General features: G+C 40.5%; 2 protein-coding genes across 4 annotated transcripts in view; both read left to right on the top strand.

Moving 5' to 3' along the window:
- Positions 1-1,193: 1,193 nt before the first annotated feature.
- gpd1b (glycerol-3-phosphate dehydrogenase 1b) lies at positions 1,194-7,519 on the top strand. The gene is made up of 8 exons (XM_027015272.3): positions 1,194-1,327; positions 3,602-3,779; positions 4,838-4,978; positions 5,327-5,465; positions 5,698-5,810; positions 5,997-6,233; positions 6,326-6,432; positions 6,725-7,519. The coding sequence occupies exons 1-8, from the start codon at positions 1,287-1,289 to the stop codon at positions 6,819-6,821; spliced, it is 1,053 nt and encodes a 350-aa protein (XP_026871073.2). The 5' UTR covers positions 1,194-1,286; the 3' UTR covers positions 6,822-7,519.
- Positions 7,520-9,150: 1,631 nt separating this feature from the next.
- The window catches only part of cers5 (ceramide synthase 5), an 18,496-nt gene continuing 4,853 nt past the window's right edge, over positions 9,151-22,793 (top strand). Inside the window, exons 1-9 of one of the 3 annotated variants that reach the window (XR_014119444.1) lie at positions 9,151-9,911; positions 16,224-16,268; positions 16,452-16,557; positions 17,332-17,462; positions 17,702-17,759; positions 18,165-18,215; positions 18,338-18,430; positions 21,683-21,811; positions 21,942-22,048. Coding sequence is in view for 2 of the 3 variants with exons in the window: in XM_081705783.1 (XP_081561909.1) it covers positions 9,739-9,911; positions 16,224-16,268; positions 16,452-16,557; positions 17,332-17,462; positions 17,702-17,759; positions 18,165-18,215; positions 18,338-18,430; positions 21,683-21,811; positions 21,942-22,048 (893 nt within the window). In the remaining variant the exon portion in view is untranslated. The remainder of the gene's footprint in view (positions 9,912-16,223; positions 16,269-16,451; positions 16,558-17,331; positions 17,463-17,701; positions 17,760-18,164; positions 18,216-18,337; positions 18,431-21,682; positions 21,812-21,941; positions 22,049-22,793) is intronic. The other 2 variants (XM_081705783.1, XM_035520326.2) reach the window with 2 other exon arrangements.

The following is a 22,793-nucleotide window of genomic DNA, read 5'->3' as shown; positions in this document are numbered from 1 at the left end:
AGGGTGCCCACACCTGTGCCATGGAGGACCTATGGAGAGCATGGCTATGTTACCTTTCCCTGTAGCATAAGATGAATGTTGTCTAAGGTGTTAACAATAAGCCTACATTTGTTAATGGGTCCTTTTTGGTACATCCCTTACATAACTGACATTAATTTTCCGTTATTGTGTTGTACCAAGGTTTCTTACTAATTTAAAAAAAAAAAAGGGGGGAGGGGGGATTAAGGTGTTTCCTTTTGTGAGCAGGTGCTGCATAGATCTAGTTGGTTTCAAAAGTGTGTTGGTTGACTTAAAGAGAACTCGAGCAATGGATATTTTGTGGGGGCCATTTGTATCTTAATTTTTCTGTGGAGGATTTTTTTTTTATCATATTATGGAATATATTAAGGTTAGTTAGTGGTAGACTTAAATTAAGTAACTTAATAGTTAGTACTTAAGCTTTACAAAGCTATGAAATCATAAGCAGAGGCTTATAGCTAGTTGATTTGGCGTTAAGGATTTCACTGATCAGTATGAAGGGCCACCATTATGGTTGTATCACTGTCCATGCTCAGGTAATTTGCTCACCATAAATGTTTCCACAGTTCAGAATTTCATAGTCATGGCACAAATACTTCATTAACTGCTTACCCACGCTTGCATGAAGGACACGTGAACCCTTACGGGTGACCTCTATGTATGGTGTGTTTTTTGGGGGGGCGGCGGGGGGAGGTTAAGTTTGCTAAATTTATAGAGAACTGGCTGGAATTAGCTGAATAGGAGCTACACGTTTTAAAATTTAACTATTCTAAGTAAATTAACACTGTATTTGTCCATTTTAACAAACCATTTAACCATTTTCCCCCTCTTTGTTTTGGACCAAACTTGTTCAATTTGTGTCAACCCTTATAATAAAAATCTCTTGTATTGATACGTTGTTGTATGTTCTTAGCTTCCGCCGCTTGACTTCCACAAAGGTTTGGGCATAGTCCTGTGTTATCCTATTTGCATGGAAGTCCCAATTGGATTGTCGGAAATGTTATAAATGAAATTCGTTGGGTTTAACTGTATTTACTGAAAAATTAATTGCTTGTATAGTGTATTTATGTGCGACTTGCTAAATATTGTAAACTAATACGTCATAATGCTGGGTGCGATAAATCGGCGTATAGAAGGGGGCGTTAACAATCGTGATATCCACCCATGTGGACTATAAATAAGTCCGAACTCCACCAGCAGTGCTGCTCCGTGAACGGCCCGCTTACTCGCATAGATCCTCAAATTGCGCAGAAAATCCAATACAGCCAATGGCAGCGAAAAAGGTCTGTATTATCGGCTCTGGCAACTGGTAAGTGAAATAAGGCTACTGTGTCTCTCCCGCTTGTTTCTTCCACAGTGGCGACAGCTCTATTTTTAAGCTGTTGACACTGATACCGTTTCACTTTGAACTTTAATTTGGCGATATCCGAAAAGAAGCAACACCTCTATACCAAGCCTTCGTCGGCACTGCAGGTTACAGACAGCTAGTTCAAAGATTTGAAATTCTATAAAACGTTAAAGGGTTTAATAGAATGTGACCGGTTAAATACGGCCGTTATAGAGAGGGGGGGGAGGGGGTGGGGGTTTAAAGGTTGTCCTGGTTTGTGTCCTATTACGTCATCAGTAAGTGTATGGTGTAAGTGTACGATGAAACTAATGCCTAAAAAATATGCTGAGTAAGCGGGGCAAGATAAATCTAAGATAGCCTATGTTAAAATCACGTTTCTCATTCCCACCTTCCTTGTGTCATCCCAATGGAACAGTAACTCGGACAGTTAATTAAACAAAGGCGTGATCATCTGCAGACCCAGCATCTTTAAAAAAAAAAAAAAAAAGTACCGCTGTGCTTTGTTGACTGAACATCGTTTGGTTTGCCTTGTCATCATTTGCCGCTTAAATGTATGGACGAGTTCTCTTGAAAGTAAATAACGTAAAAATCTGCCGTACAAAGGACAGACATTGTGATTAGTGATCTGTAAATCCTTCGAGCGGCATTGAAGGCTCACATTTGAATTTGAAAGCAGTCTAGTATTTGATATGTTTACAATTTGAAAAACTATTGAAATACTTTAATTCAGTTCTGCCCTGGTATTGCTATAAGCAAGTCATTTTGAAAATGCATTCTGCTATGTGTAATTTTGTTCAGATGTGGAACATTCAGAAATGGATATATTAGGCTAATGATTATTGACAAGACCTAGAAGGACTTAACTATAGAGTTTTTTTTTTCTTTTCTTTTTTGTTAATAGTAGGAATATGAAAATATAGTGGAATCTGCTATCAAGAGGCACTATTTCTCATGCAGCCTGTAATCATTCAGTCTTAACTGGAACTCGCATTAACCAAAATTAAACTTGCCAAGAGTATGAAGTTGTCTTGGCTACTGTACAGTGAGTAGAACTTCTGTACTGCAGAATGTGTATCCTTTATTCCTCTGTGATGCCTTCACCTAATGCAAGATAAAAAAAAAAATTCACCTTGTTGAATGTATGCAAAAAGACAAATGTTGTAAATGATGTGGGTGCACTGATGTATATGATAACAGCTCTTTGGCACATGTTGTCTCGTCATTCCCCACATTCATAAAGAAGAAAATAGCAGTTCCCCCACACACACTACAAATGCATCTGGTGAATTCCAGAATGCTTCTCCACTAAGCTGATTGTCATGTTCCAAGAGAGTCAAATCTGTCCCTCAAGCAGACCCAAGTTCAGCATGGTTTAGTGCCTGCTCTGACACCTGATTCATCAGCTATTTATCATGTTGTTTTTGCTCTGAATCGTGGGGGGTGTACATTAGGGAAACGCTAGACTATGCAGTAGTCTGGCCTTCTAGGAGTTAAGATCTAAAATGAAAGTTTAGAACTTATTTCTTTATGCTATTTTTGCATTTGTTTCAGATGCTGGAATAACATGAATATTGTACAAAATGAGTTGTTTTACTGTTAGTTTACAGGGCACTCTTGTGAACACAGATTTCTGGCAGAAGTCTGTGCAAGGCAGTTCCTCACAATCACTTAATGTCAAACGTTTATTTGAATAGTGTGAGTGATACTGTTAGTCTCTTGCCTCTGTCAGTCTGTCTTGCAGACAGTGTCTTATCTTTATGATGTTGCACAGTCTTCATTGTTTGACACTTGGCTGTTGTCACACCTGAATGCTCGTTATCATGCCTACCCGCTAAGTTTGTATGTAACTCTGTAATTTGACTGACACTGTATGCAGGTAAGTGTGAGATCACACAAGTCCTCTGAGATTTCTACAGTGATGTGCACCGATACTTATAGACTGCAAGGAACCTACCCAAGTGTCATTTAAGCACATCAACTCAATTCATTGTGAAATCTATCCAACTGACATATTTTCCAAAGTCTATTATGGCCGCCCAATATATCAGTAATCTATCACAAGCACGTCACTTTCAGTTATTCACAGTTTATCTTACTTAGTGAATAGTAACAGCTGTATTGCTTATAATGCACTACACTTCAGCAGTATAATGATTTGTCTACAATGAGTGACAGCAGCACCTTGGAAATTGTTCTTTCAGTTTTCATATAGGTCCACTGTCCATCATTCCACAGGGGGTCTGCCATTGCCAAGATAGTTGGGGCTAATGCAGCCAAGCACGCAATGTTTGATGACACTGTGAACATGTGGGTGTTCGAGGAGGTGGTGAATGGACGCAAGCTCACCGAAATCATCAACACGGAGCATGAGAACGTCAAATACCTGCCAGGACACAAGCTGCCTCCTAACGTGGTACGACATTAGCCTATCTGCCTCTTTTACGTTCTGTTCACCAGCTACCCTTTTAGTTTTGAATTCCATATTCATTTAATGGAACTCCGCCTTCCTCTTACTTCACCTGCATAAAACAGCAAAATCAGACTACCATAATGAAACTGGAGATCAGAATGAACTTCTAAATAAATGTTGACCATGATGGAGTCTTCTTCCAATAAGCCAGCTGAAGATGTCCATGGTGCTGCCAGTTCAGTATGAAAAACATGGGAAAATGCCATGCCTACAGAGGCTTAAAAGCCCCTAAAAATGGATCAATATCCAAATGCTTCAGATTGGGACTTTAAAGTGATGCTGCTGCTGATGATGATGATGAAGCTGTTGGAGTGTGGGGAGAGCACCTTTTAAGGTGCCTAGGATGCAACAATGAGGTGCCTACATGATGTTGGTATAAGATTTGCTATTAGTTCCTGTATTGCAGAGTCTAAGCCATGTGAATGTTCTGAAAGTATGTCAAACCCCTTAAGCATTTGAAATAGTATTTTTTTCAGGCTCATACCTTGTTGTGAAAGAGCTGGTTGTGGCTTTAAATATTATTTTGGCTTTGTTAAGTAGATAAAAACATATTGGCAGGGTTTGTTTTACCAAAGATATTGCATGGTTAACCATGAACTGAGGAATATGCTTCCAGTAGAGAATTCCCATTAAAAGTCTTTGTTACTGTTTTTTTTCATGACAGTTACTGGTCTCAATAATGGTAGAAGACTCACAGTATATTGAGCAATGTTGTGGTGGTGTGGTTCATCATGTGAAATATGTAGGAATATCATGCAAAAAGCATTGACTGAATCCGGTTTTGGAAAGAAAAGACACAGACCTATCCCTCATCTCCTCCTCCTTTAATACTCATGCTTAGATTCATTTGGTATGTTAAATCAAGTCCAGGTTCTTCCTATATTCCCCTCGCAACATTAGGCCAGATTCACTTAATTGTTGACTGGGATTAACAGCTTTCCTTATTTGTGAAAATTGTTCTGTGTTTTTCTTTTTTTGTTTGTTTGGTTTTTTTTCTTCAGGTGGCTGTTCCAGATCTGCTGGAGGCTGTGAAAGGAGCAGACATCCTTATCTTTGTGATCCCCCACCAGTTCATAAACAAAACCTGCGAAACAATCAAAGGACACATCAAGAAAGATGCAGTAGGAATGTCCCTAATCAAGGCAGGTCTCAGTGTGTTTTATACATTTGCATATTTAATATTGTGTTATGCAATATTTAAATATGCATAGATGTAGTATTTATGGGGCATAAATCTAGTGTTTACAGATTCGTAATTTGGCAGTGTGGTTAGGTTTACTAAAACAAGTCTGGGTATATTTCATGAAGGTATTCCTTGGTTATCTTTTGCCTGAAAGTAAACATGAGTATTTTAATTCTTCTCACTTTGGAATCTCTGTGCTTGCCCAAAACCATTTTACTACCCAAGTAATCTCACTTTACTCCCCCATTTGGTCTTGGAACATTTCTTTGTGTGTGTGCCCATGTATGATGACTGTTACCTGACCCAGGGTGTGGATGAGGGCCCAGATGGGCTGAAGCTCATTTCCGATGTGATCAAAGAGAAACTGGGCATCACCATGACTGTGCTTATGGGGGCCAACCTGGCCAACGAAGTGGCTGCTGAAAAATTCTGCGAAACCACCATTGGTACGTGGGCCGTAATTATCGCCATTATTCAGCAATACAATTGGAAAATGATGAGCTTGCCATTAAATTTCCTGCATAGTTTAAGTGAGTCAGTTAATGAATGGAGTAACAATAAGTCTGTATGGTAAGGTGTGTCCAGATAGCTCTTTTATTTTATTTTTTAATTTTTTTCTTTTCAATGCTATCAGTGAATGTGGTCCTGGGATTCTTGTCAATGTGTTGATCCATTTAGGCTGCAAAAGCAAGGAACATGGGCCCCTGCTGAAGGAACTTATGCAGACCACAAACTTCCGGGTTACTGTCGTAGCAGAGGCGGATGTTGTAGAGATCTGTGGAGCTTTGAAGGTGATCATGTGTCAGTCATTCATTCACATCACAGCATTATCTGATATACAATCAGTTTTGATGGACTAACTGTACCCAGAAAATAAAGCAGAAAATATATATTGCAATTCTTGCTGTACATTGATGTTCATATCCGCAATCTGAGTCACAGCAAGTGGTCTCTGCTTTTTAAAAAATTTTATATAGAATATTGTGGCCGTTGGTGCTGGATTCTGCGACGGCCTGGGCTTTGGTGACAATACCAAGGCGGCGGTGATCCGTCTAGGCCTGATGGAGATGATCGCCTTTGCACGCATCTTCTGCACGGCTGGGCCCGTCTCGCCCGCTACGTTCCTTGAGAGCTGCGGCGTGGCTGACCTGATCACCACCTGCTACGGCGGGCGCAACCGCAAGATCGGCGAGGCTTTTGCCAGGACAGGCAAGGTCAGTCAGGCAAACGGGCAAACCCACTTGTGCCTCATCCAAGTTCCATATATTTTTGTCTGATAGAAAGTTTGCTCTCTCTCTACCCTCAGACGATCGAGGAGCTGGAGAAAGAGATGCTGAACGGGCAGAAGCTCCAGGGTCCAGCCACAGCGGCTGAAGTGAACCATATCCTCAAGCATAAAAACCTGGTTGACAAGTAAGCAGTCATAGCACATAACACACCTTTATCACTGCAACAAAAAATGGGGGGAGTTGTAGCTTCCATAGTGCAGCATCTGGGAACCCACCTGCAGCTCCACCATGCTACAGTGTTGAGGTACATCCTAAATCTAAAACACCTGATGCAGCTATTGGTGGTAGAGCTTGACTGAAGTTGATCATCCATTATTTAAATATTCCTAATTAGCATGCAAATCAAGAACTCTTGCTAATGAGCATGCAAATTATGAACTTTGTCCTATTGCATTTTATATTTGATGTTCCTCCAGGTTTCCGCTGTTCAGTGCAGTGTATCAGATCTGCTTCCAGGGTCATCCAGTAAATGAGTTCATCAACTGTTTGCAGAATCACCCGGAGCACATGTAACTCACTGGCAGCCAGAGGCAAGATATGGCTGACTTAGCTAGTAGTTTACCCACTAAAACTTAAATGGGCGTAAAGGGCTGTCTTAAATTGTGCCTAGGTTTTATTCACATCAGCGGTTTAAGGAAAGAAGAGAAGACTTTGCAGTGGAGGATGGAACTATGGCTGAACTGAGGATGCCTTCTCCAGAACAATGTTTCAAAATGCTCTGAGTGTCATAGCTTCAACACCAAAAAGCCTTACCATTACCACACCACAAAAAAAAAAAAAAGGAATGTTCTGCCACTTCAGGATGGAGGTGCCTATGTCTTGTTAAGGATGTTGCATAACCCTGAAACAGGTGTCCTTTCTAAAGGATTTGTATTGGAAATGACTCCTAACTGTCTTAAACACAGCCTGTCTCAAGTGAGCAGGCTGTTACGTAACACTAGTCTGTGTGGTAATGGAATCTTATGGACTGTGGCAACTGAGGGTAAGAAATGCCTTAAAATGCCTGACTTAACACTTAATCCTGTTCATACTAGTTTTCTGTTAAACAGAACATACACAAATAACCACAGCTGACTACTTGTACCATGGCATTGAGTGCTGCCCCTTTTATAATCTGTCTTTTATTCTAAATTCATGGTTCCAAATATAGTATGCTGTTAACAAAAGTTTTTTTGAATTCAGTTAATGAAATGGTAAAAAACTAAAAACTTCTCAAGTCTTATATTTTTACTTTATACTTGCATAACCTTATGGTTTTTCAGAGTATAGTACAACTTCAGCATGAACTCTGTCAGCTGATTGCAATTGGTGAAATCAAATTAATGTTTGAAGCCAAACAAACTGAATGTCACTCCTTTAGCCCTGTATGAATCTCTGGCTCTATGATTATTTACTGTACTGTGGGGGTTGCATTTAGCCACATACTTTGGGCATGAAATGTGACTCTCCTTCTTAAGCCCTTGGGTGCTACCCTAAACTTTTCACCTTTAGCGACTTCCAAGGTTTCTTCCTTTGACCTTTTAGTAGACAGCTAATGCCTCACATCCCTACCTTAGCAAGATGTTGCACTGGGCACTGGGCTCTTTCTGCAGGGATTATAAAATTTTGCATCACAGAAATCTGGGAATTTTATCGCAGAGTCCCATGCAACATGCACACAGCATAATTTATCATTAGTGATGGAGGATCATGTGCATCTGTTGGTTTTCAGTAGTTTGTTATTTTTCCTGCAGCGCCAGTTACAGTTGTCTTTTTGAACATACCATTGTTACAATATCAATTTGCAAATCATATCGATTTGCAGATCCCTCTTCGACTAGTAATTATCCTAGTCCACAGACTGAATTATAATTAATAAATACTTCACATAGTTGAACGTCTATTAATATTGCTCTCCGTCAGGCAAAGGTAGAACTATTTTTAGGGAAGTGTAGAACAGCCAGACGACAGAAGGTGGCTGTCGCAGCAGAGTGGTATCCGACTTTTTTCACCTCAGAGATCAAAGAAATTACACACCTAAATCTGTCTAAAGGCCATGTACGTGCCATTTTGACGGGGAAGGGAGTAAAATCCCATTTCATGTGGGTGAACGTTAAGTGTTTGCTAATCAATTAAACTGCTGTTCATGGCCACACGGTGGCATCGTCGGAAAACAAACGTTATGAATATCGCATGCTGCGCCATCCAAATTTTAAAGTTGTACGCTTGCGTGATTCGCAAATGCAGAGGGATCCTGAGAATGGAAAGTCATTTATTTCACGTTACGTGGCATGTAAGGCCCGTAGGCAAAGCTACGATGAAAAGAAAAACACACATGTACCCTGTGGTTTGTGAACGCCGATTATGTATTATTCTACATATTTTCGCATGTGAAACCCACGCCCGGAGGCTCGGACCACAAAAAAACAGACGACCAGCTATTGTGGGCTGCGCGCGAGAAACGTCCTATATATATATTCTTTGGTTTATTTGTCACATACATAGTCATACACAGTATAACTCGCGGTGAAAAAAATAAATAAATTATATATATATATATATATATATATATATATAAAATTAGTTGCTATAGTTACGTACAAATGAAAATAGTGGCAAGCATAGCCTGCATAACACTGATAAACATCGTTCAACACTGTTGTCGCTAATGAGTTCAAATGAATAATTTTGCCAATGTTTAGTATGACTGAATGAATTTAATTTAATTAATAGATTGCCTTTAGATCATTATGTAGTAGGCCTATATTAAATTAACAGTTTACCAAAAAAAAGGAAATGCCATCTTGCAATCACCGGAGGACACATTTTATCCACGATATAATCAGATTATATCAGAAGCGGACCATATTTCGGATGTCAGTCGAGTGTTTTTTGAGAATTAAATTAACCACGGAGGCGTGACAGGGTGTGGCTGTATGCTGTCAGTCACGAATGTTTATAGCGTAATGGTAATCGCCACCAATCCGATCATTTCAAACTGTACTACAGTTTTCGCACGCCAGAGCGGAGACCTGCATCTTATAGGTTAAAATAACGGAAGCTTTGTTCACCAGTTCGCAGCCTTATAAGGTTCAGACGCCAACAGGCAACATTAATATTGAATAGCTACGAAAGACAGATGGCATTATAAAAATAAGAAGCGTTACACACTTTGTTAACGTTAAGTTAGTTGCCTTTCCTAAAATAATTGCAAACTAATTTAGCTTGTTTGTGATTTCCAGTTTTCGACAACTAAATACTACCACCGGTTATACGACTGCGGAGGTGGGGCTAATAAATTCATCATCCTCGCTCCCTCGTGGTTGCGGAAACAGTTCAATGGTGGTTAACCTCGTACACGTTGCTGTACACAGAAAAGGGGGCGGTGAATACATAACCCCTTCATTTTTCTTTAGGTACTTCACTTCCTTTTCTAGACACAATTCTTAACATGGCTGCTCTTTCAGCCTGGTTTTGGAACGAAAAATTCTGGCTTCCTCATAATGTGACCTGGGCGGACTTCGCGGACCCAGCGCCCGGGGTGGAGTATCCTAAAGCCGGACACTTGCTCACAGCTTTGCCCCTGGCCCTGGGGATATTCGCTGTCAGGATATTATTCGAAAGGTACGCACTCAGACAGGCGACTAGCGAAAACAATCACTTGATGGTCAAAACCAGGCAAAAATCAAGAACAAACTTGTGCATGGACCGGAAGAGAGATGGTATGACTGAACACGAAAATTCTTGTTTTTTAGCATAGAAGTGGTTCTTGGGATAGCTAGCTAGCTGTCTTGTCTTTATTTTATTGGGTATTTCTTTAGATAATTCCCAGCAAGTAACCTACTTATTCGAGTTGATTATTACCATTGAAACCTCTAGCTAAATCACTGGTTATTTGTCTTCTTTCCAGTGCCACCTTTGTAAGTCCCATTGATCAGACCCTTTTTGCGAATTCAAAGTTTGCGATAGATAGATAGATAGATAGATAGATAGATAGATAGATAGATAGATAGATAGATAGATAGATAGATAGATAGATAGATAGATAGATAGATAGATAGATAGATAGATAGATAGATATGTGTAAAGTTGCTTATAAATGGCTTATTTAACAGGTTAAGCAGTGAAGAAGGATTTGAATTTAAGGCTTACATTTGGCCTGTCAGCCTTGGTATACTCATGCCAGCCTGTAATTGAAAGCATGTCTTCCAGGCTACTTAATGAATAGAAGTTGGGTTATCGTGAACTAGTCATTTGTTTGTCTGGAGATCTAGTACATAATTCCTTATTGTCGATCTTTTTTTCTCAGGGCTTCTATAACACACGAGCTGGCAAAACTGAATGACTGCTAAAGCCCTGCTGCCTTTTCTCATCCTTGCCATGCAGTGTTCTATATCTGTTTATCTACTTATTTGCAGCAAGAGAATATTATTTAACATGTCTGTGCATTTTTGTTATGTGCTTGGCTAGAAAGCCTTATTTCTGAGTTTTTGTGAAATTGTTAAACCTGGACTATGTGCATACCTCCAAAACAAAACAATTATCCTAGCAAAGAAGCAAAACTGTTTGAGTTATACACAACTGTTGTACAGGTTAAACAGAGGTCTGTTCTTAGAAGATTTAACAGAAAGCCAGCTAGCATTAATAGTGCCTAAGATTGGTAGTTAATATTTATTTGTGAACAAATTTGAGAAATATTCTCTTGAAAATTGTTTTATCTGAAAGTTGCATGGATAGGTTTTTACATACCTGGCATAAACAAATAATGTAAGCATGAAAACAGGTCCCTCAGTGGTATGACTGCAGCTAAATTGAAGTTTATTGACCTACATAGAGAGCACATTCTTGCTTAACCAGTTGGAGCTGAAGATAACTATCTGGCTTTTCTGGTTATAGTGGAATATTTTAGATTTTGAGTCTGGTTCCACTCGTTCGATAAAAGCCTCTTTGCTGCAGATTGTGTGTCGAGCCTCTGCACACATCTTCAAGAATGCATTGGCAGAGACAAACTTCAGCATAGCTTGTTAAACCAGTCCTGTACAAGAATGCAGTGAACTCCTGCCTTATTTATTTATTTATTTAACAGAAGACCTGAGGTCATTTGATTTTCATCAGTAATGGCAATGACTCTTATCTTTTAATGGCTGGCTTAAATTCAGATTTAATCTCAGTGATGGTCTGTGTCCTACTGCTAGATTTAAACCCATCAGATAGATTAAAACTGCATTTTGTAAAAGATGGCAGTGGCATGGTAAATAGGGCAGCTACTCAGACCTGGCCTATTTCCCTGTGACAACTTTTAAATGAGTCGCTTAGCCCCAAGGCTTAACTCCAACGGTACTCCACCATGGCTACCCCTGCCCTCCTCTGGGAGTCCATCACCTGTTTACTTCTGAGGACACCCATCTTCTTATGGTGCTTCTAGGAACTCGTCTTCCCTTCGTTAGCAGCGTCCGGAGAGCCAATCAATGGCTCGCAACATCCAAGCAGCCCAATTAAGCTCCCCTGTCCGCCGAGTATTGGGCTGGCTTTGGGGGAATGCCTGGCATGCTCCTGGGGAGGGGAGGAGCTGCTAGCAGTGCTGAGGGGCAACGGCTTGCTGCCTGGCGTCACTCGGCCAGCCGCGCATCCCTCAGGATGTGGGGGAAATTGTTGTCAGTGGCACGCGGCCGGTCTGGTTGCACTGACTCATTCATTTATTCATCAGCGATGACTTGAGCACAGTGGATGGCGTCAGAAGCCTTCACCATGGGGGTTAAACGTGCTGGCATGTTTCGCTGGCTGGCATGTGTGCTCATCCTCAGTTAGGCTGCCCACACATGTTGGAACACCCACCTTCATTGAGAAACAGTTTGGAGAGCCATACGGTACTAGTTTGCTTGTCTTTCTCACACAAGAATCAGACATGCACAAATGCATGCATGCACGCAGACAAGAGCATGCTCTTCTCAGCCTTATAATATTTATGCCTGTCCACAGCACCCCCACCTAGATTCGTTACACACACAACACATATACACAGTGCTGTACATTCACACAATCATCCATTCATGGAAGTCTCCGGTTTGGTCCCATTTGACTTCAGGAATGTGCTCAAGGCCTTATAAAACTCGAGTCGTAGTAATTGAAAAGCACGAGGTATTTTTGTGTAAGTGTTGTTGTGCAAGCAATGACTCACGATGTAGAAATGCTCCACTACTTTGAATGAAGACACACTGAATAGCTAATGCCCTGGCAGGTTCTTCTAAGCCACAGTGCCTACAGTGGTGGCAGTATGTGTAAATGCAGGCTAAGCAATTAAGACCAAGAAGCTTTTTAAGATGAAGCCTCAATGTTTTTGTTTGGGGATATTTTGCCTAGACACGAGCTTTCGCCTCAGTTCAAATCAAATCAAATCAAAGTTTGTCGAATATACATTTGTAGCAAGTACAAAGTTGCAGTGAAATGTAGCACCTTGTAATTTTAAAAAGGAAACGATAAATAATAACTGCCAATAAATTAACTATTTGGACAGTATAACAATGAGTAAGGGGTGGGAGGGAGTGTTGGCACAAGAAAAGCAGAGTCTTTTAGAAGAATTCTAGAAGGTTCTCAGGCTGTGAATTCACATGCCTGATCGAGCTCACAAGAGTTTGGTTTACATAGCTTACAGAAAAGAGGACCCACCCAAACAGTGTGTCTGAGCTCAAATTAGTGTCTTCTAACTAATAAGAGTTTCACTCACAGCCCAAGTCTATCAGAGCAGTAATGACCTTAATGTGGATGACGTTAGACAGTAAGATGAGGATTAGAGTTCATCTTTTGATCAATATAACACTGGTGTAGTTCAAGTGGACCTTTTCATAATTGAAATATCCTCTATAAAAGACCAGATAGAGATGACACAATGTATGATGTCAGCTGTTGAACTTTTTGTCCTTGTGTGATGACCCATTTCCTGCTATTCGATTGTACCGTAGTTTAAATTTGCACACTTAGTTACTGATATGTGAGAATGCTAATAATGATTTTCAAACCTTACCATCCCTCATATACACATTTGAACACATGTTTGTAGTTTTACACTTTGTCAGGATGACACATTTTTGCTTTAAGGTAATTCTCAGAAGTGGTGCTTCAGCACTGCAGGGACCATCGTGTGAATGTGTTTAAAGCTGAACCTGCAGAGCTCGTGTTTAGAAGTGCTGATACTGCAGAACGTAGCCACGACATGATAGAGAATGCAATCAAGACACAGATAACAGAAACAAGATTTTAAATGTGTAAAAGCATTTTAATGAATTTAGTCAATAATTTATGATGAAGTTTATGAGCTTGTTTAACATCTTTGTGAAGATGTGTTTGCATGCAATGTGTGTGTGTGTGTGTGTGTGTGTGTGTGTGTGTGTGTGTGTGTGTGTGTTCAATGTGATATTCGCAGTTTAAAAGCACTTCACATTTTCAGGTGAACAGATCAGAGATTAAGGAGGGCTAAAATCAGGGATTAGGGAGGGCGAAGTTAAGGTCATCTGATCATGCAGGTTCGTGTTAGCAGATGTTTACTGGATGTCTGGTGTTTTTGATTTTTTGCCTCAACATGTCCAAAATGCTCCTAGTAAAGTGTCATTAGATTTCTCAAAAGCATATAGGATAGTCAAAAGGAACCCTAAATAACCATCACCAGACACTCCTTGGTCTGCATAGTGCTAAAGTTCTTTTTGAAGATACAACCGTGATATTTTTTATTTATTTTTGATAAAGTCTGTTTCTACAAAGGTACAATCTGGTTAACTGGGTTTGGGCGACACAGGCTGCTAAAAATTCCCTCAGAATTCCAATGTGTCGAGTGATGAGTAAGATAAGAATAAGATTATGTTTACATGTTTGCATCTTTCTCTCTCTGTGTGTGTGTGTGTGTGTGTGCGCGCCAGCTAGTGAGGCGATCAGTCAGCAAGACAGTCAGTCAAAATATTTGAAATAATGGAACTACCATCTGTTAAATGTAGCACCCTCAGATAGGGAATGCACCTTGCTTTTTGCCTACCCCATTCTAATTAAAACACAGTCTGTGAAACATTATTTTTGGTCAGTGCCAAATACCACGGTTCTGTATGCGCTCGTGAGGCAGAGCGGAGTCGAACTGGCCAGAGCGGGAACACTGCGTAACACAGAGTAATAAACTGTCAGGAACAGCTGTCAACACTGAGTCACGATAGTCCTTTATCCTTCGTCTCAATGTTGGTGTAAATGCGGATTGCTTGTGTTCATGCCAGAGATATAGCAGATGGGGAATTCCATCTACGATATTACATTGATTTAAGGCGATCCTCCATCTTCCTGCCTTGCACTTCTCTCTAAAAGATGTTCTCCTAATTGCAGTCTACTTTTGAGTGTAATACATTTGCATATAAATATAAGGTGTGTGTGTGTGTGTGTGAGAGTGATTAGAAGGATAGCCTACATTTGTTAAATGCCATCATTTGATTGAGTTTCCTGTTTAAGACAAAGTTGTTTCGTACACTGTCTGAAAATACCGGTGCCTTCATGGTTCATTTCATGGCCGTTATTCAGTTTTCACTTCATTTCCTCTGTTTAAAGTCTAGAGAAATGAACACACCCTCGGGTCATGCAAACAGTTGTCTATTATTCCCTGCATGGATTGTCTTTTAAATCCTTTAAATCATTCATTTCATTCACAGTGCAGCAGAATGCCTACTCCTTTGTGTATGCTGTCCTGTCTCCCCTCCACACACAAGCAGTGTTTTGCTGAATTTAATCTTATCGGTTGAGTTGTATAATCTTTTTTTAGATTTGACTTTTTATATCTGATTGAGACAAACGCCTCTTAGGTGGAAAAATGCTTAAGAGGTCCAATCAGAAATGTGGAAAATTCAGAAAATGAAGAAAAACCTCACAGCTCAAGTAAGAAAACGGTAGTCATCTTTTTTATGTTTTTATTTTTTTATTTATTTTTTATTCTAAGACAAACTAATTGTCATGATGTTGAAATGTAATCACATAACAGAATCTTTGTTGTTATTCACGTAGCCATTGGTTTCCTCAGTGTGTTTGCCACTGCTTTCCCTGTGGCACTGCCATGCTGCTGATGTGTTCTGTCATAGTCAGTAGCAAGGAAGAATGTTTTGAAATAAATTTTTGGAAATCAAGATATAGGTTGTAAGAGTCTCATTTGATGGCATGAAGTTCTTCTCAATGTCACAGTTGAATTTCACTTAATTATGTATTTTTATGGTTTTATCAGTTAACATTAAAACATTATGCACAGCTACTGTAAGTCTTCACCATCATTGTAATGTACTGTACTTTAGCAAAGATGCAGGTTCAAAAACCTACCCATAATGTTTCATGTTTTAAGTGAACATACGGTAATTCTGATAAAATATTGGACAGGAAAGTTGGGGTCAAACTAAATACGAGATCCTGCCGTCATCAGTCACCTTTCTGTCTGATCTTGTCTGATCTACACCTTTCTGTCTGATTTGGGAATGTCACCTGCTCTTCAGCCTTGTGGTGGACAGAAGTAGGCACACACTACTTTTGTAAAAAATGCAATCACTGGAACACCACATTTCTTTTTAAAACAATATGAGTTATGATGGAGACTGATCTATGACAAACCATTGAAACTAACTATGTATGTAACATATTGTAGATTTTCCTAATTTGGTTGCATGCAAAGTAACAGCTGAACTACTGACAAGTGAGTCCTTTTTGTGTTCAGAGGGATATGTGCATTTTGGATATTTTTTTGCAGTGTTGGAAATTACCTTTTATGAGAGTGTGTATGAGGATGTGAAATTTACTTTAAACACACAAATGGCTGTCTTCCCCTATTAAGATGAATTATTGAGCCTAGTCCGATGTGATCCCGTTTCTGTACCATTACAATGCTCCATGCACCCTGTCTGTTTATGCTGTACATATTTGTTGTCTCAGACTCAGGCACTCGTATTCTGAACTGCAGCACCTACCCTATTTGAGGTATGTGTGCAATGTATAGCAACGGGCATTTCCTAGAGGTCTTCCCCCAATGATCCATCCTGTTTTATCACAGAAATGTTTATTTAAAAAAAAGAAAAAAAGTTAATATCTTAAAGGTTTTACATGGTGTCTCAGCAATAAAGCTTGGCCTTTGCTGTCACTGCTGTCTTTGATCTCCCTCAGGTTTATAGCAGGTCCATGTGCGTACATCCTTCATATCCACGCCGAGGTGAGCCGGAAAGCGCAGCAGAACCCTGTCTTGGAGAAAGTGTTTACATGTGTCACAAAGGTACACCCACCTCTTCTACACACTCCATCGCACTGCTTTGGGTTTTTCTCCTGGGGAGGCTCAAAGCCCTCACGGTCTTCCATGGCTATTGGGCAAGAACTTATAGCAAAGTTCAGCCTCAAAACTCATGCATATTCGCTCACGTGAACGTTCATGCTTCTAGCTCACGTGTTGTTGTACTTTAATTCTCCACTGCAATCTCATCGAATTTTTTATTTATTTATTTTTCTCCTCTCCTTGAAGAAAACCTTCTTACTCTTGGGAGCCTTAAGTTCACTCTTAATGAAGATCTCATGTCTTTTATTGCAAAGACCTGTTTGTTTCCGCAGAGAAAAGTAGAAAGGCGAGCCTCAGTTTAAGAGGGTTTACCATTGCCTTATTAATATCTGGACATGTTCAAAGCTCTACACTAAATGCTGTGGTTTATTTTCCAGTATCCTGTAATTCAAAGCTCATTAATGCTAACCTTTTAATAGCCACCCCTGCTATAGGTGAATGGGTGTGCCAGCACCTTGATATCACATAAGAATGAGACTTTGCTGCAGTGTCATATTACCAATCAATAAAGTGTGCTAGCCATATACGATATGAGTGCCTTTATAGTCACTTATATTTTCTTGCTGTTTTAGTGTTACCTATTCCATTTACGTCTTATTAAAATTGTCAGTAAAGTTATAAAGCTTATTAATGGCTATTTGCTCTGCTTTTACCTTGTGAACTTTAGCATTTTGAGTTTGACAGGCAAAAATTCTAATTTGCTCTTTCTTCTCTTAGTGCCCAGACTCCCGGCAGCTCAATGGGCTGGCCAAGCAGCTGGACTGGGAAGTGCGGAAGCTCCAGCGATGGTTTCGGCACCGGCGAAACCAGGACAAGCCCACCACGCGGACCAAGTTCTGCGAGAGCATGTGGGTCTCTCCTCTGCCGTGGATTCTGAGCTTTGAACTGCACACATGTAGCCTCACACCTTTCTTCTGACGTCAAAGCAGATTAGAGTGATTGTTTCCATTGTCACCCTCTAACTGGAATTGTTTTCAGATGAGTTGTGTGCGTGTATGTGTTCTGTAGACTTAATAAGGCCATTGCCTTTGTTACTATGATCTTGCATTCCTTTTATTTGATTCCAGGTCTTTGATTTTCTTTCCAGGTGGAGGTTTACATTTTATCTGTGCATATTTACCTATGGGTTCTGCTTTCTGTGGCAGGTGAGCTGCAAACATCCAAGCTGAAACGGGAGAAAGCAGGTTATCAATCACAAAAATATAAGCTGAACAGTGGCGGGCAAAACGATCAGTCCAGAGGTGTTCAAAAGTAATAAGGCCCACCTGTCTACAGTAACTACAGTAGCGAAGGCTCGCTGTACACGTTAGTCTCCATCTTTCGGGGGTGTATAGGATATTTAGGGACTGGATCCCTGCACAGCTGTTGCTTTGCGCCATTCAACGGACTACCCCCATTTAATAACAAGAGATCCCTCTTAGGTTTTAGTAATGTTGATAAACATGTCAAGGCTACTGTGTTTGGACATCAGTTAACATCCACGAGGAGAATGGAAAATTAAAATGTTTAAATTAACTGTGTGTGTGTGTGTGTGTGTGTGTGTATTGTAGTCTCCCTGGATGTGGGACACACGACAATGCTGGTACAATTACCCCTATCAGGTGAGGTAAAACGATCCTGAGTTTAGCAGTGTGTCTGTTGTAAATGACAATTGAACATTAGTGTCCTATAGCCTTCTATATTTATTTGTGTGTGTCTGTGTGTGTAATGTTTTCCTGTAAAGGTCCTCACACCTGGCTTATATCACTACTATGTGACAGAGCTGGCCTTCTACTGGTCGCTTATGTTCTCCCAGTTTACAGACATCAAGAGAAAGGTGGGTGCACGTGTATGCGTGCGTGTGTAGCATTGTTGCTGTACTTAGGAACAGAATGTGCTGAACTGTGACATTTCTGTCGTTTATGCCCCTGGTCCTTTATGCAAGTAGTATTCATTCTTTAAAAAATGTAAGGAACTTATATTGGCTTGCCAAAACACCTTAACATATTTTTCTTTTTGTTATACCTAGGCATAAAGGTTAATGATAAACACGTTATATACTCAAATAAGATACATATTCATGTTTAAGTTGTGTATAATCATAAATGTGAGGCCCTCACACAGATGATGGTGGAGATAATTGTGTGTGTGTGTGTGTACACGTGTGCAATTGAATGAGAGATTGTATGAGTGTGCACGTGAATGAGAGAGCTGTGCATGTGAATGCTGGTGGGTAGCAAAGTTCGGTGCCACTGTGTTCCCCAGTGCCCTAATGGTGTCCTAATTCCCAGCGGTCACCTCCGCCCGCCTGGCACAGTGGCTGGCTTTATGGGCTGGCTTTTTATGGGCTTTATGGGAATAATCTGGTGCCTTAGTGACGCACACATTCCTGCGCACTGGCCTTGTCCTGGGTTGTTGCATGCAAGCTCCTGAGCTCTGTCATATGCTGGCTTAGGTGCAGAAACTCGACGTGGCTTGATTACGCTGCATACTTTAGTGACACTGAGTCTGTTCACCTACTACGTAACCATAGTGGAATCGGTGCTTGTGGCAGTATAATTTGGATCACAGATTGGTTATTCTGTAGCCCGCCCAGAGTGAATATAGAGAGTCCTAATTATTCTTGTGTAGTGTAATAGTTACTAGTTCATCACTTGTAGTTGTATAGTTGCACTTTTATTGTCTTAGTTGTGGAACTTTGGCCCCTGGCATTTTTGCAAAGGAATCTTTCACCTTTATGATACAATAAACATCAAGGCATGTTCTCAGTAGTATAGCTCACTGCAAAAGTGTATATAGATTATAGTGCTCAAAAGTTCCTGTGTGTGTATGTAATATGTTTTTGTTTATTTATTTAGCAGACAATATTATGAGAGTGTACTGTACTGGAGGACTTGGGTTGTGACAAGGGATGGCATTGTCATGTGACACTGGGCTGTAATGGAATGATTTAAATTCTTTAGTTAATGCAGGGGAGTGGGGGAATTTGTAGGTTGCTGGTTTTGGTGATGTAATGATGCCCTTTATTATTGTGCACCTAAGAAGATTGCATACTGTCTGCAAGTGTAGACAGGACAAAGACTTTTTGGGGGGTGGTGGGGTGTTTGTATGTTTGGTGTTTTGTTTATTATTATTTCATTTTGTCAAGCCAATCCAGGTGCATGATGGTTAATGCTAGAACTGCAGAATGTTCACAGAAATTAACATTGCAGTTATTTTCAGTGATGTGATTAATCACTGAAGTTAACACCTGCAGCATCTCACCAGTTCACTGCGGAGACACCTCCAGTACAATGGGCCAGTTCCTTTGTCCTTAGTAGCATTCACTTGAAATACTTGGGCATAAGGCATGTATGCCATATAAGGAAGGGCAGCAAACTTAACATCCTTATTTTTTGCACACAGTTTTGCATATAATTTGCAAGCTTTCATGCTTGTACTTCAGGGTAAACGATATTCTGTGCACACATGGAAACCACAGCTGGTAAATTCGCATCTTTTGTTGTCATGTTTGTCCACCTATTATAGGTTACTCTGCATGTTTTAGTTCATCTGTGTATGAAAACAAATAATATTAGGCCCTTCAGCTCTAATGTCCACATCAGGATGAAGAACAAGTATAAGTTAGCATAGTAAATTTGCTCATGATGTTGTTTTGTACTGAGTTCTGAAGGGAAAACAGTAGTACAATGGAGGGATTTGCGGAACAGGGCAATATGATGTGCTTATATTAAGAAATTGACCAAAGTTTGAGCTGTCCAACATAATTAGAAAGGAAAGCCCATCAGGACTATTGTACCTTGCATGAACCCTATCTGATGAGGGGCACCAAATTTAACCTCACACCAGACATGGAAATGACGCAAAAAAAACCCTCATAGCTAAAACGGCACTTTTACTGGACCATTATTCAAGATTAGTTCGTTGCATGCTATAAACAACTATTAATATGAACTTTGCGATATGTAAACAGCTATAGGCTGTTTTTCCCACCACAGTTAATATTGTGTGAACTAATATTGAGCCTATTAAAATAACAAGTGATGTGCCATATCAAATTGTTCACTCAGTATAAAGAGAACAAGAGTTCTGCTTGTTTTCACAAAGGACTGAATTAGTAATTATGAATGCCACCTTATTATTAGTTGTTTGATTTTTGAGCCTGCTTACTTGGTACTACAGCGACCACCTAGGTGCACTATGAATGCTCCTTTATAAGCATAGGCTGCAAAAAGCAGAAGGGGCCAAAGGTGAAAGCTGTGAAAAATGACACATTTTACATCAGGAGTGAATTCATTGAAGATGATGTATTACTAAGAGTCTGCTCTTGAGACTGTAGACTGCTCTAGTACCCAAGTGACAAGTGTATGGTCTAAAAGGCAAAAAAATATCATAAATATTGGCCATGTTCGAGGGCAGCAAAGTGCTACAGGAATAATTGCATTTCAAATGTTTTGGTGCTTGGGTCGAACCTGATTTGCCATGGAACTCTAAATGGTTTATTAGTACACCTGACCATAAGTAGTCTTTGTTGATGTCCTTGACTGTTCTGGACTCTTGGATTACTGCTTTTCCGAACCCAGCCTTGCACTGGACTTTCTGAAAGCAGTCACAGTTCAAAGATTCAGTTCTTATTCAAGTTGAACATGTGCAGAGCATCAGCTCACTGAGAGGAACATTTGATTTACATATAATAAGGGTTGTGGATTAGAAAGAAGGAAACACCTGCTTGATCAAACTCTCAAATGGTTTTAATATCCCAGAAGAGTGTTTTAATAGCTCCGCATTCAAGACTTGGTACCAGGCTACCTCATTCACATTAGGCTTGATTGTTTGTTCATGTTAAGTCACAGTTGGTCTGTTTTGCAATTCGTGCCAATAAAATACCATCTCGCCTTTGATCACTTTGGTGCTGCTGTCATTCTAGAAGCTAATGTAGCTAACCTAGAAAATAATCTAAATACACTAGACTTCGAACATTCGGCTATGCCTGTCTGCAACATACTGGAAGTACTTTCAGCACGGCCTGGTTTAAAGTGGATTAAAGACATGCATCCTCTTTGTCCTCTGTAATGATGGCTGTGTTCAGGACTTCCTCATCATGTTCGTGCATCATCTGGCCACTGTGAGCCTGATAAGCTTCTCATATGTAATCAACATGGCACGAGTGGGAACCCTGATCTTGTGCGTGCACGATGCCTCTGACTTCCTCTTGGAGGTAAGTACATATGGGGGGGAACAAAAAACAAAAAAAAACACAGGGCCCTGTTGAAGCCTTAGATAAAAAAAAAAAAAAAACAATGATAATACAGTCAAGGATTCTTAAGTGTTGAATCCCTTCTTCTCAGGCCGCAAAGTTAGCAAACTATGCCAAATATCAGCGCCTGTGCGACTTCCTGTTTGTGATGTTTGGAGCAGCCTTCATCGGAACAAGGCTGATCATTTATCCTTTCTGGTGGGTGGTGTGTGTGTGTGTGTGTGTGTGTGTGTGTGTGTGTGTGTGTGTGTGTGTGTGTGTGTGTGTGTGTGTGTGTGTGTGTGTGTGTGTGTGTGTGTGTGTGTGTGTGTGTGTGTGTGTGTGTGTGTGTGTGTGTGTGTGTGTGTGTGTGTGTGTGTGCAGGCGCACACGCATTCTCGTGTTTGTCCATATGCCTTTTATGTCCGCCAACACGTTTTCTAAGTGCTTTTTTATTATATGTGTGCATGAACGAGTTGGCACATACAAGCATGCCTGTCTTCTCGTACATGCGTGTAAAAAGCCCAATTAACGTGCTTCCGAGGTCTTGCCGGAGGAGCGGTTCAGATTGCCTTTGCTGGGAGACGGTAACGTGATCGTGCGGATTCGGTGTCCGCAGGTTTTGGGTTCGAGCGTCGGCGTCGCTACCAGGGACTGAAATCCGGGGGGGGGGGGGTCACTGACAGCATACTAGTGAGCATCTGAACCTAACCTGAAGTTCCCTGCTCACTCAAATTTACAGGTCCATTAAGGCAAAGAGGTTTATGTCACCTATCAAGAATGCTGCCGTCACAGGCCTTTTGTAAGGGCTGGGTTACCGTAAAGTGCTAATGCAGTGTGGATGCCAAATAAATTCTCATTCACATGTGCACTCTTCTATATATAGCCATGCAGGGTTTTCTCATTCTGTGCGTTTTGGACCTCCTGGCCAAACGATTGCACACGTTTTGTTGTCTCCACGCCC

The sequence above is a fragment of the Electrophorus electricus genome, chromosome 22, assembly GCF_041902795.1.
Source record: "Electrophorus electricus isolate QZ-2024a chromosome 22, ASM4190279v1, whole genome shotgun sequence".
Lineage (NCBI taxonomy): Eukaryota > Metazoa > Chordata > Actinopteri > Gymnotiformes > Gymnotidae > Electrophorus > Electrophorus electricus.
Note: the sequence above shows the minus strand (reverse complement) of the source record. Positions and strands in the feature narration are given on the sequence as shown.